We start from the raw sequence: 12,545 nt of genomic DNA on the forward strand, positions 1-12,545 counted from the left end.
AGGACAGGGTAAGCACTCTGGAAAGAACAACGTGAAGAAGTGACAGATGGCCCTTGTGGGGGTGGGGTGGGGGAAGGGGACGGTGGTTTGAAAATAGGATAAAAGGTGGGGATAAAACGATGAAAATAAATAAAAATAAGTGTATTAAAAAAATAAAAATTTTAAAATTAAAATGAATATTGAGAAAAGGGGATTAAGAAAAAGGGGTTGAGAATGGAGGAGAGTGTTCATGGTCTGAAGTTGTTGAACTCGATGTTAAGTCCAAAAGGCTGTAAAGTGCCTTTAGATTAGATATTGTGTTGCTTCAGACTAACACAGCACTACATTATCCCCAAATATGGGATATTACACACTCATCATTCTGAAGGTAGAATTCAGTATTTTTCAGAATGGCATAGTGAATGCATTTAATAGTTGACCAGATATTCAGTTGACGTATTCTATGTAATAACTTTAAAAGAACTTAGTCATCAAAGTTACATTTCATTAAACTAACCTCAGTGGAAGACTAAAAAGAGTGAGATGTAAAGAATGTAAGACAAAATAAAACCATACACTTGTAACCTATGCACTTGTAGGCTATGCATTGTGTATGGATAAGCAGTAGAGATTTGTGGAGTTGGAGAAAAGCTATAATGTTTTCACATTTCAAAGCTAGTGTTCTAGTATTATCCAGTCACTTGCATTCTAAGCATTGGGCTGGATTTTGCCATCGACGAGCAGGGGGTGGGACCTGCTCGCTGACACGCAAAATGATGCCCCGCGTCATCCCACCCCATTTAAATTTTCAGGAAGGCGAGGGCACAGCAAAATCAGCCTTATTGAGGCCATTGACAGGATAATTAAAACAATCAAAGGACCTGCCCGGGCTGCCTTAAGGTTGGCGGGCAGGTCAGGAGCCCCGGTGGGCTTCTGATCAAACCTGAAACCTCATCCACCAGCGGGGTGAGGTTTCGTGTAGGGTTTAAAAAACTTTAAAGAAGTTTTAGCGAAATTTATTAACATGCCCCACCTCGTGTGACATTGTCACATGAGGGGGACATGTTAAGGATTTTTTTTTATTTTTCTATTAATGTTTGGACAACTTTCAGCGATCTCCCTGAGGCAGCACTTAGCCTCAGGGAGATGTGCGCTCAATCATGCGCATGCGAGAAAGAGCGTGCTCTCGCATTTGGGGAATTCCACCCCCCCCCCCCCCCACCTCACCGCCCGCACAGGGAGCACATAGTGCTTCCCGCCCGGCATCACGCTGGGTGGGTCTTAATTGGCCCGCCCACTTAAAATGGCGGCGGGGCCCGCTTCTCTGGTGGGGATTGGCTCCCCTGCCCGCCGGAGATTGGGTCAGGCCCACCTGCCCGGTAGGCAGAAAATCCTGCCCATTGTTACGTGACATTGAGCTAAACTTTGAATTTAATTTTTTTTTTTGCAAAAATATACTTTATTCTTAAAACTTCAAAAACATTTCGAAACATTTCAAAATCACCATTACAAAAATACAATCAGGTTCAACTTTTACAACACGAATCACAAGGTGTATCAGTACAAACAATGAATATTACAATCATTGGCAGACATTCATTTTAAGCTGTACAGCCTGAGGGGCTCTTTACAGTTCCCAGCCCCTCGGTGCACTGTGGCAGAAAGGTCTTAGGCTGCGACCCTTCCCCATTGCGCCTTTGTGGCGGCTGCCCCAAGCTTAACTGTGTCCCTCAGCACGTAGTCCTGGACCTTGGAATGTGCCAGTCTGCAACACCCTGTCGGGGACAACTCTTTGCGCTGGAAAACCAACAAGTTTCGGGCAGACCAAAGAGCGTCTTTCACCGAGTTGATGATCCTCCAGCTGCAGTTCAGGTTTATCTCAGTGTGTTCCCTGGGAACAGCCCGTAGAGCTAAACTTTTTGAATTTAATCAAGAAATGGTCCAGACTTGTAAGGATTTGTGTGCTCATTTTGCTTTTCTAGGAACGTCGGAACTTCCTTCGGGACCCTCCTGCAGGTGTACAGTTTAATTTTGATTTTAACACAATAGCACCTGTCGCCATTGTGATGCTTCGGGAAGATGAGGTGTTGAGCAAAATGCGTTTTGAACTAGTGCCAAAGCTGTAAGTGAACACAAATATCTGTTTCCTTTCCATTTATTAAGAAACATGAATATTTGACCATTATATTTGAATATTATGAATATATGAATATTTGTACAGAGGGATCACTTTTTGTTGTAAATTATCTTTATACAAGGCTGTTTCAGCCATCAAATTTTAAAGGTCAAAAATAAATATTTTTAAATTTAAAATAAGTCATTTTATGCAAAATTCTTTTAACTTGGAACAAGGAATTTACTTTTTTTATCCAGCAGCAATTAACCTGCTATAGCATTATACAATGTTAGTAAATTGTACTAATTTACATCAATAAAATTTTGTAGTCTTAAACATGGTAAATGTTAGCAACACTATAATACAATGTGTGCAACGCAATGTGTGTCTCATGACTTACCAAATGCGATACCATGGGAATTCACATATAAATGCAGAAAAGACGATGAAAGGAAGATTTCCATTGATGACATGCATGTATTTAGCAACTTTTTATAACCCCAGGATGCTTTCCAAAATGTTTTACATCCAATGAAGTCTTTAAAGGAAGTGGAGAGGATTGCTGAGGAGGGGCTGTAATTCCAGAGCTTAGAGCCGAGGTAGCTGATGTGCTTTCAGCTGTCCAGGCCTCAAGCTCTGAAATTCTTCTCTCTCCTACTTTAAGATATTCCATAAAGCCTAGCCCTTTGACCAAGCTTTTAGGCATCTGTTCTAATAGCTTGCAATGTGGCTTGGTGTCACATTCTCTATGATAATGCTCTTGTAAAACATGCTGAGATATTTTACTATGTAAAAGGTGCTATATAAAGGTGCAAGTTGTTGTTGTGCATGTAATTTGTTGCTTTTATACAACTATATATACAAAACCATTGCAGACCGTGACTAGTTAATCTCTCTCAACAGGGCAACGAGGTGAATTAATTTAATAGTTTATGTAAAATAAAATCAGCACCAACAAATACTTTTATTTATGCGAAAACTATATATTTAATTAAAAGTTATTGAATCATCAACCCATGCTTACACTACTTAATTTTATCTTTGGCCTCTGCTACAAGTTCAGGATCCTTGCTGCTGATTCCATCCCCACACTCCACCTTGCCCCTCAGCCACTGTCTCATGGCCTTATCCATCCCTATCTCTGTAACCTCATCAACTCTGAACTTCTGTTCTGAGTCTGGCCTCTTGTGTAACCTTACCTCCCTCTGCTTCACTGTTAGCAGCTGTGCCTTCAGCCTCTCATGCCCTGATGTTTCCTCCTTAAATATTTCCCTCTCTTTCTTTTAAGACCCTCCTGAAAGCCCGCTACTTACAGCAAAGGGAAATAAATGGTCCATTTAAGGCTTATTGAGTTCCTTGTTAACTGTCCAGCTTTATTGATCCCTCTATTATATTGTTGAGGAGATTGGCTGTTGACATTTCCACTGAGTTGTAATGGAAGTATTTTTGCACAGTAGCAGATAATCATATAGCAAACATGCCAGTATAAATCTACACCTGCCAGTAATGTTTTGGCATAGGTTCATGAGTTGTCCATTGCAGTGCAGATGATTATATCACATACTGAGTGTTTACTAAGTTATACTATGCAAAATGGCATTTGATGCGCTTTTGTATTTCCACCTCGATCAAAACCCAGCAAAACAACAACAGCTACCTGCAATGATACAGCATCATTAATGTAGTAAAACCTACCATAGTGAGTCCAGGTTTCATTTTGCAGGCTGTATTACATATTCCTGTGTGGCAGAGATGAGTTGAGCCCCCTGCTTTAAAAGGAATGAGAAGATTAATTGGTAAAAAAGGTTGAACAATGCAGTGTGTTTAAAATCTGTTATGTCACCAATCCTAAATGTTTTGTGACTGTAGCACGTCCTTATTCATGCACTAGTGTAAACTAAATTTTCATGAATTTGTTGATGTTATTGGCAAAAAAGCTTTTCCAAAGACAAGATGGTTTCCCATAATTCCAATTTTCCACGGCCTTCTCCATCACCCATCACACTGACAGCCATCAGACAGCATCATTTAAGGTGCTTTGATGGATTGTTTAGTAAATGCACTGGCCATGTAGACCAGGCTGGTTTTAGATGAATTGTGCTGTGTTAGCTGATCTCTGATACACGAGCATAGCAAATGGTTCTCCATTATAATTTACCACATTGCTTGTACAGAAAAAGCAGGGTGAAAGGGTTTGCTTGGGGGACGGGGGTGAAGTCAGCCCATTTTACTATTGACGATGGAGCAAACCGTTAGATCATAATAAAACCCCTCCGTTCATAAGATATATATGCCGCAGAAACAGCCCATTTGGCCCACTCAGTCCATGCTGGTATTTAAGCTCCACTCTAGCCTCCTCCCATTCCTGGTTACCATAAGGAAAATCAGAATATTGCATATTTTGTGCTGCACATTTATTAAAGTTGTGAAGCTTGGTATTGTTTTGTGATGCACATTTGAAGCTTCTGAAATTTCACCTAAGTAATACCCATACCTATGCCTGGAAGTGTGTTTTGCACAAACTTTCGTGTCCTTCATTGCAGCGTAAAAGAAGAGCAGTTCTGGAGAAATTATTTCTACCGAGTATCTCTCATTAAACAATCTGCACAACTCTTGTCCCTATCTGCTCAAGAGGCTGAAAACTCCACAGAGGAGTCGGAGCATCATCTGAGACAAAACATCACAGTTACAGGTGATTACTTGTATTCTGTTCTTAAGTCAGAATAACAAAAGGGGCCACTTTATGCTTTGTTTTATTATTGCTTATGCATTTTCTATCCCTTCAAACTCGGGCCAATAGCACTCTGTGATTTGGAGCAGGAAGAAAATTGACAAATTCTAACATATAAAATATTTTCTACTTTGTGAGTTGATATGGTCTTAAAAATATGCCTGCTTCCTTTATACTAGATTCAGCTCTGTCAAAGACACCTCCAGTCCCAATGAAACAAAATGAATCCGTAGAAGTAAGTTTTATTGTGTTTTTTTTATACATTTTATTGTTTAATTTACGTAAATTTATTCCTTGAATTATGAAACATCACAATACCATGATTACTAAGTAAATGCTTCATGCTACAGAACACTGACTTGTAGATTTGATTCTGTATTTGTGCTGGATTGGAAACATTTAGCTGCAACATTGGTGGCAAATATTATAGTTAGCTTCAGTATTTGCTTTCTGCAGTGCTTATCTGGTTCCCAGATAAGAGTAAGATTGGGTCCAGTTATGACAAAGTCAGTTTAGTCCACGTGCAGCACCTAGACCCACACATCAAGATTTCAGTATCCCATCCCTAGTGAATATATAGTACTGCTACTTATGGATATTTTGAGAGGGCGAAATCCAGAGGAAAATTTATAGATTTGTGTAAAATTTACTATAGCGATGCCTTGTTTTGTCTGGAATTCTCAATCTACATTCAGTTTGTAAATGTAAATAACGTCAAAATGGTGCAAAATTGATGGGAAAAATTTGCTGTCGGGGTTACAATATAAGTAATCACTAAACTCAAATTCTTTTTTCATTCGGTAGTACTAGTAAAGTAATTTATATTCTGACAAGCCTGATCATCTAGAGTATCTTCCGTTCCACTGCATTATGAACACAGAACAGAATCAATTATCTTAACATTCTCGTAATTTAAAAAAATTGCTGCTAAAGTGTCTGAGTGCCAAAACTGTTTTCGGTATTTTACTCCTCCAATACCTGTTGTCTGTTGCCCAGATCCAATTTGATTGCCTTTGCATGATTCTATTGCCATTTATGTGACCAACCAGAGCGTCTGCAGCACTGCAAGCGTAGCTCGCCTTTGCCCTACCTCAGTCTTTCCACCACTGAATCTCTTGTACAATGATCGCATCCACATTTGACTTCTTCCCCAATCTCCAAAAAGTCCAACTTGTCCAAAAAACAGCTGCATGTACCCTGTGCCACACTTAATCCTTCCTGTTCACCCACCATTTCCCATTTAATGCGTTGGCCTACAAATGCCTTAAATTTAAATCCCTCCCTGACTTCTTGGCCTCTCCACCTGTCCTCTTGAAACAGTCAAAGTCCATGACTTCATTCTAGTTTTTGGTCACTCTGCCTAATCTCTCCTTCTCTGGCATCCCTAGTTTCCCTGAAATGTTAACTCTATTTTTCTCTCCACACATACTACCTGACCTCCTGAAATTTTTTTAAAATTCTTTCACGGTCTGTGGGCATCACTGGCCTCGCCAGCATTTATTGCCCCTCCCTAATTGCCCTTGAGAACGTGATGGTGGGCTGCCTTCTTGAAACACTGCAGTTCATGTGTAGGTAAACTCACAGTGCTATTAGGGAGGGAATTCCATGATTTTTACCAAGCGACAGTGAAGGAACAGCGATATAGTTCCAAGTAAGGATGGTGTGTGGTTTTCCAGCATTTTTTGTTTTACTTCATGTTTATTATGATTGTCCAATGACTATCCAATGGCTCTAGAGTTTTACTGCATTTTAAAATAGAAGGCAGTTTATCTGGGATCCTCAGTGTTGATGTCAAGTGAGTTTAAGGACTAGTTTCATTGGGATGATTCACAGCCTTCAACATCCCTAGGTGTAATGAAGAAAGGCAGTTTCGTATCTGATCTTGTTCAGAGTATTGGCAAGATATGATAGATGGCAAGAATTGTTTTAATATATGTTCCAATTATTTATTGTAAAAACAAAAAGTCTTTACTTTATAGGTTCACCGTTTAGACGAGATTTCAACAAGTCCGGTTACTAATGAGTTTGTGAGTGATTCATATGACACATCATCCCTAAACCAGGAAGACTTCTTGAGGGGCATGGAACAATTGGGCATGACCAGTGGTGACCAGGCAGCTTCTGTCGAAGATGGTAGGTGCAACAGGAAAATATCAAGCTAAAACTTATTTTATTTAATCCTTGGACAAAGCAAAAATGATATATAGTCAAACAAAAAGTAAAGCTACATTATTTCTGGGCGTGCTTGCCCAGGAAGTGGACATTCTGCGCAAACCTCATTTTAAAATGTACCCATAGGGTAACGGGACTGCAATATTTTTTATCTGAGTACCATAGTTCATACAAGTTACAAGGCAACCCCCAAATTGCCCCAGTGGCTCTGTGTGGTACTCGCCGTTTTGTGCCTGATTTTTGAAGCTCTATGCTTTAATTTTGAGAATACAGTTTCTTTCGGTAAGCATTTATTTTCACAGTTTATCAAACAAAATATGATTATGTAATTTAAAATGATAAAGTGCAACCCTTTTGTCAAGTGCTGCTATTGGAAGAAAACGACATTTTAAACACTTGCACGTGAAGCAGTTGTTTGATTCTACTAATGATGGGGGACAGCCGTAGTTATTTTTTGATTTTGGTGGGTGAGCGAATTTGCTTCGTATCCAAGGTACAATGCTGTTACAGATTACATTCTTCCATGATAAAAAGTACCACTAAACAATTTTTCAGTTTGATTCCACCTACCTTAATCTTCTGACATACATGGTGTAGCAGGAATTCTGTTTATTTGCCTTTAGTATGGCTCTAGAGTTTTATTACATTTTGAAATAGAAGGAATTTATGGGAACAAGGATCAGTCAATGGAAGCACTCAATGTAAGGGTCTCCCATAATCCTTCTGACCTTAGCGTTTATTATGAGGACTCTTGAAACAACATTGCTTAGTAATTTTTTTGCTGAATAATTTCCTTTTTAAATGCAGTCTCAGTATGTTTGCACAACTACTTCCTAAATTCAGACTGGCAGTAGAATCTAAGTACTGATAGGTAATTACCCTGAGGGGTGGAATTACCCTATTGCGTTGGTCACTTAGAAATCACATTCCACTCTCAGTACTTCAGCTGTCGCACCTAACTCTTTTCTCTGCTCCACCCTTGTTAGTAAACGTACCTTTCATTGTGAAATCATGTTTTTCATGTGTAACATATATGCTGCTTTTGTTAACATTGTTACTTTAAAGGAGGAGAAGGAGTTCTACAATGCAGCTTTAGGTACCATGCCCTAAGAGGATGTTGGTGACCATAGACTTCCATTGGATTGGTCCATGATTATGCTTGGCAAAGTACTGCAATGGCACGCAGTTGCCTTCCGCAGTATGGCTGACCAGGAAACACTCCCGGTCTGCCGTCAGACATATTGGAAGGACTTGCAGCTGATAATTGCTTTGGCCATATTATGAACACACCTTCTATGGCTATCAAGCCCCAGGATGGGACTTGAACCCAGAGCTTCTGGCTCAGAGGTAGAGATGTTACCACTGCACCATAAGACCTCCACCCTCCTAGAACAAGACATTCTTTATTTGCTTAATAACCAGCTTTAGCAAACTGACTCTGTCCTACATTTAAAGGCTACATTTTTTTATTCGTTCATAGAATGTGGGTATTGTTGGCAAGACTAACATTTATTGCCCAACTTTAATTGCCCTTGAGAAAGTGATGGTGAGCTGCCTTCCTGAATACAGCTTGTATCACCTGCTTGATTCCTTGCGCTAAGTTATAAAGTACCGGTAAATAAAACATGCATTTGTGGGATGAAAAATTGAGGCTGACTACTAATATGAGGACAGGCAAAAAAGGGGGGGGTCTACTTAAATGTCGAGTATATTTAAAACATGGTTTTTGGGCCTGGAAGTTTATGGTCATCTTATACGCTGGGCCGACTTAATAACATATTGCCCTCATATATATAATATATAGAAGTCCAGTGACCTGTGCAATAATTGTGGAACATTACAACTTGGCTTGATCCTATCCTTGTCTGAGACACAGCATAGATTTTTTTTTAAATGACAAATTACTGGATATTGATCTAGGTTAGGAAACCTGACTGAAGGTTTTTTTTTGGGCTGGTTCCTAGTCCAGAGGTTTTAGTTGCATTAGTTATTAAATGTAACCTTTATTTGTTAATATTTGTAAACATTCACAAATTAATCACTTATTCTATCTCAAGCAGATGACATTCCAGAGTGGGAAAAGGAGCTACAAAGAGAACTTCAGGAGTTTGAAATTGTTGACGTGAAAGCAAAAGTCAGTGATGCCTGGGAGAAGGAAATTGAGGAGATGCTTCAAGAAGACCACTAAAGGTCTCTTGGTGGAAAACATGATCCCATAATATGAGTTCAGCTTTTCTGAGGCAGTGCTTTCCGTCAGAGCATTATCTCAAAACGTTTCTGAAGAAATACAGAATGCTACCAATAAATCTTGTTTCCTTGCAGTGGGATTTAAGCTTCAACTATATCTCAGCACCATTAGCTTTATTATTACCGCATTTTGTACTTTTTGGACTATGATGATACAAAACAAATGTACTTCGTGTACATTTCCAATGATGGAAAACATTTTAGAAATGGAAGCTGCTGTAAGTATTGTAGGTTTCAATTGTAGCCAATGTGCTGAAAGTCACTTCTTTTGTTAACAATATTTAATTTCTATCTGTATAAACTGTGACTTTTTTTAAAAAAACATAAATGCCTTGTAGAATCTTCTCTTTGTGCCTAGCCAATCCAATACATATAATTGACCAAAGGGTCCATGGTGACATAGCACATTGATATTACACCAAAGTAAGATACAGGATTCCCAGTTCCTTGCATGGTGGGTTCTAAACTTAAGGCCGTGGCATCAAAGGCTTGTGGGGTGAAGTAATGATTATAGAGGCAAGAAGAATAAAATGTACCCTAAAGATAGTCAATATTTGGTATAACTTAGTAGCCTTCTTTTGGACCATTTTAAGAGTGAGCAACCAATAGGAAGAACTTCTTTGTAGAGCCAAGATTTTGTTCGGAACTTCAATCAGTGACTTGGGCAAAGATGGTTTTGTGTTTTGTTTTCAGGAGTAGCTTTAGAAACCAGTTCAGATACTGGGATTGTCTTCCCAATAACACAGGAAGATCCCATATTTGATTTGTGACATGTGCTGTTTGTCTTACCTTAGATGGGATGACCCTAAAATATTGATAGATTAAGTTATTTCTTGTCTGTGAAGTTAGTCTGTTCATGCATACGAGACTTTAGTAATACAGTGAAACTGAAATATGTGTAGGGGTGAACAGTGTTTATTGGGTTCCGAGGCCTTCCTTGCATTTTCAAATATAAAATGTGATATGGAAGTGAAGTAAAAATGTCTACCAGATCTACTTTGATTTTCTTTTTTAAGCCCTTAATGCCTTGTGTACATTGTATATGTTTGTGGTTGTGCCCAGGGTTTTTTTTTTTTTACAGATTCTGTTATATAAATTTCACCCAAAGATTCCTATTAGGGACAAATAGAAATGGAAAAGTGACTCATCCAAGTGGATTCTGGAGTGGGAGTAGTGTGAAAGAAACATTTTTGCAAAAAAAGTGTAGAGTGAAAATAAATGCTGTGCAAAATTTGAAGTCTTTTAGCAGTTTTTAGTTTACCTGGAGCATCTTTGAATCATTGTCACTGGCAGGTGGGGGAATGCCCAGTTCATATTTCTGACTTGTGAAGTTCCTAATCAACAAAATCTCTGCTCAGAAGATTAGCTATTTAACAATGGAGCGACATAATGGTGTGGGTTGGAGAGCCATAATTATTCTTGTGAAATTCTGGATCTGATTTAGTATACAGTTGTTGCAATGCTTTGTGCAGTGCTTTAGAAGTTGTTAAAATATAGGCTCTTGTTTTAGTTTTGGAGACCATTTAAATTGTGTGGAACTTGATTTCTGACATGGTTGTTTCTGAATATCTTAGCAGCATTTTGACAAAGGTACTGTAAAATGCATGAAGACAGGATTAGCACTTGAAAGGTAACTATCACTGTTTGGTACAACTTAAATTTTCTTATATATTTATAAGATAAAAGTTAAAAAGAATACATAAAGAAAACATAAAAATCATGGAGTAAAAACTCTGCTTACGTGTTCATCAAAACACAATTTTCCCTTGATTGAAGTGAGAAAACTGTGTGGCTGGAAAACACAGATGTGAAATTTCTATTCCCATCCCTCTTTGTACAGAATGACCATATTCTTTCACAGAAACATGCATATTAAAAAAACGCATGGTTTAACTTGTGTGGGCAGAGATGTTTTGGATTCCATTAGTATGCCAAAAATGTATGTTTCTGCCAAATGTTTTGTGATTTGTGTTTTCCCCTGAAGGCAAAAAGGGAAAATGATGTATTATGTATTTTTCCCCAACAGACATTAAATGGTCAAAATTCTGTTTATAAAATTTTCAACAAAATTTTCTCCTTCATTTATGTCCTCTTACATATGCAGAAACATGGACTTGATGTTCAAAAGTTCAGTATTTTAAATTGGTAACTGCTGTTTTCAAGAACTTTTTGGGTATTATGGAACTTGGCAAACACTGAAATTCTTGCACAACATTACAACAGTGATGATCACTTCATAGAAATGCTTACTTCATTGGCAGTGAAATGCTGTGTTTTGTCCTGTGGTTGTTAAAGGCGCCAGATAAATGGAAGTCTTATTGTTAGTAGTAATCTTGCAGATAGAAAGAAAAACCTGCATTTATCTCGTGTCTTTTATGACCTTGGTGAATCTCAAAGTTCTTTATAGCCAAGTGCTTTTGAAGTGGAAGATGCAATGCACAAATACAGAAAACCTATATGTTTAATGTAAACTACGAAGTGACTCAAAACATGTCACTGGATCAAATTTTGTTTTACATAAAGTGGGCTAATTGGTGTTGCTGAGCCATACAGACATGTTTTGTCCCATGTTGGGATTAGTGACCTGGATCTCATCCTAGGCAGCAGTTGGAGTAGTAAAGTACACTTCTTTATCCATAACTATGGATGGATAAAAAAACAACAGCCGGGGGTTCGCGTCTCCAGCTGTTATCATTGAGCCTGCCAGAGAATGTATGTGTGTAAACATTGGATGAGGTTAGAATCTGGCTCAGCTGTTCTTCTCAATCCCTGTGCCCCCTTGCAACCAAATAGCTTCCCATCATTCACTGCCTTGGCACACATCTGAAGAATGTTCACTTGGGAAATGGATCTACGGGCAGCCTGAACCCATTAGCTTCAAGGAGAGGTAGAAAAATTGGGAGGGAGCAAGGAAGAATTAAATATTATTTTCTCCGGTCAAAAGTCTCTGTGGCCACAGGTTTTAAGACACTCCGTATGTAGTTGGGAAACTTACAAGTTCTGCAATTTGACAGGTGCTACTTCAGACAACTTGTAAACATAAAGGCATCACGAAAACCGTTTAAAGAACAAATACCATGAAGATACTCTAGAAAATCAAGCTCATGATCCAAACACAAGCCTACCTGTGTTTTCTTCAGTACAAATGTAGCATTGTTTTTAATATGTTGCACAGATTTTCAATATCTGGTTCTGTGTGTAATTTGAAAGACTATTTACATTTACATTCTGAGTGTGAGAGATTGTTACACAAATTACATTGCCATTGTGATTTAATTAAATAAATATGTATTAATGTGG

General features: G+C 38.5%; 1 protein-coding gene across 3 annotated transcripts in view; it reads left to right on the top strand.

The window, feature by feature from the left end:
• The window catches only part of LOC121291489 (synapse-associated protein 1-like), a 29,318-nt gene extending 16,773 nt beyond the window's left edge, over positions 1 to 12,545 (top strand). For 2 of the 3 annotated variants that reach the window (XM_041212734.1, XM_041212736.1), the window contains 5 exons: positions 1,962 to 2,101; positions 4,639 to 4,787; positions 5,006 to 5,061; positions 6,806 to 6,959; positions 9,056 to 12,545. In XM_041212734.1, coding sequence (XP_041068668.1) covers positions 1,962 to 2,101; positions 4,639 to 4,787; positions 5,006 to 5,061; positions 6,806 to 6,959; positions 9,056 to 9,186 — 630 coding nt within the window. In that variant the 3' untranslated portion in view covers positions 9,187 to 12,545. The remainder of the gene's footprint in view (positions 1 to 1,961; positions 2,102 to 4,638; positions 4,788 to 5,005; positions 5,062 to 6,805; positions 6,960 to 9,055) is intronic. The other variant, XM_041212735.1, reaches the window with a different exon arrangement.

Source organism: Carcharodon carcharias, chromosome 19, assembly GCF_017639515.1.
Source record: "Carcharodon carcharias isolate sCarCar2 chromosome 19, sCarCar2.pri, whole genome shotgun sequence".
Taxonomy (NCBI): domain Eukaryota; kingdom Metazoa; phylum Chordata; class Chondrichthyes; order Lamniformes; family Lamnidae; genus Carcharodon; species Carcharodon carcharias.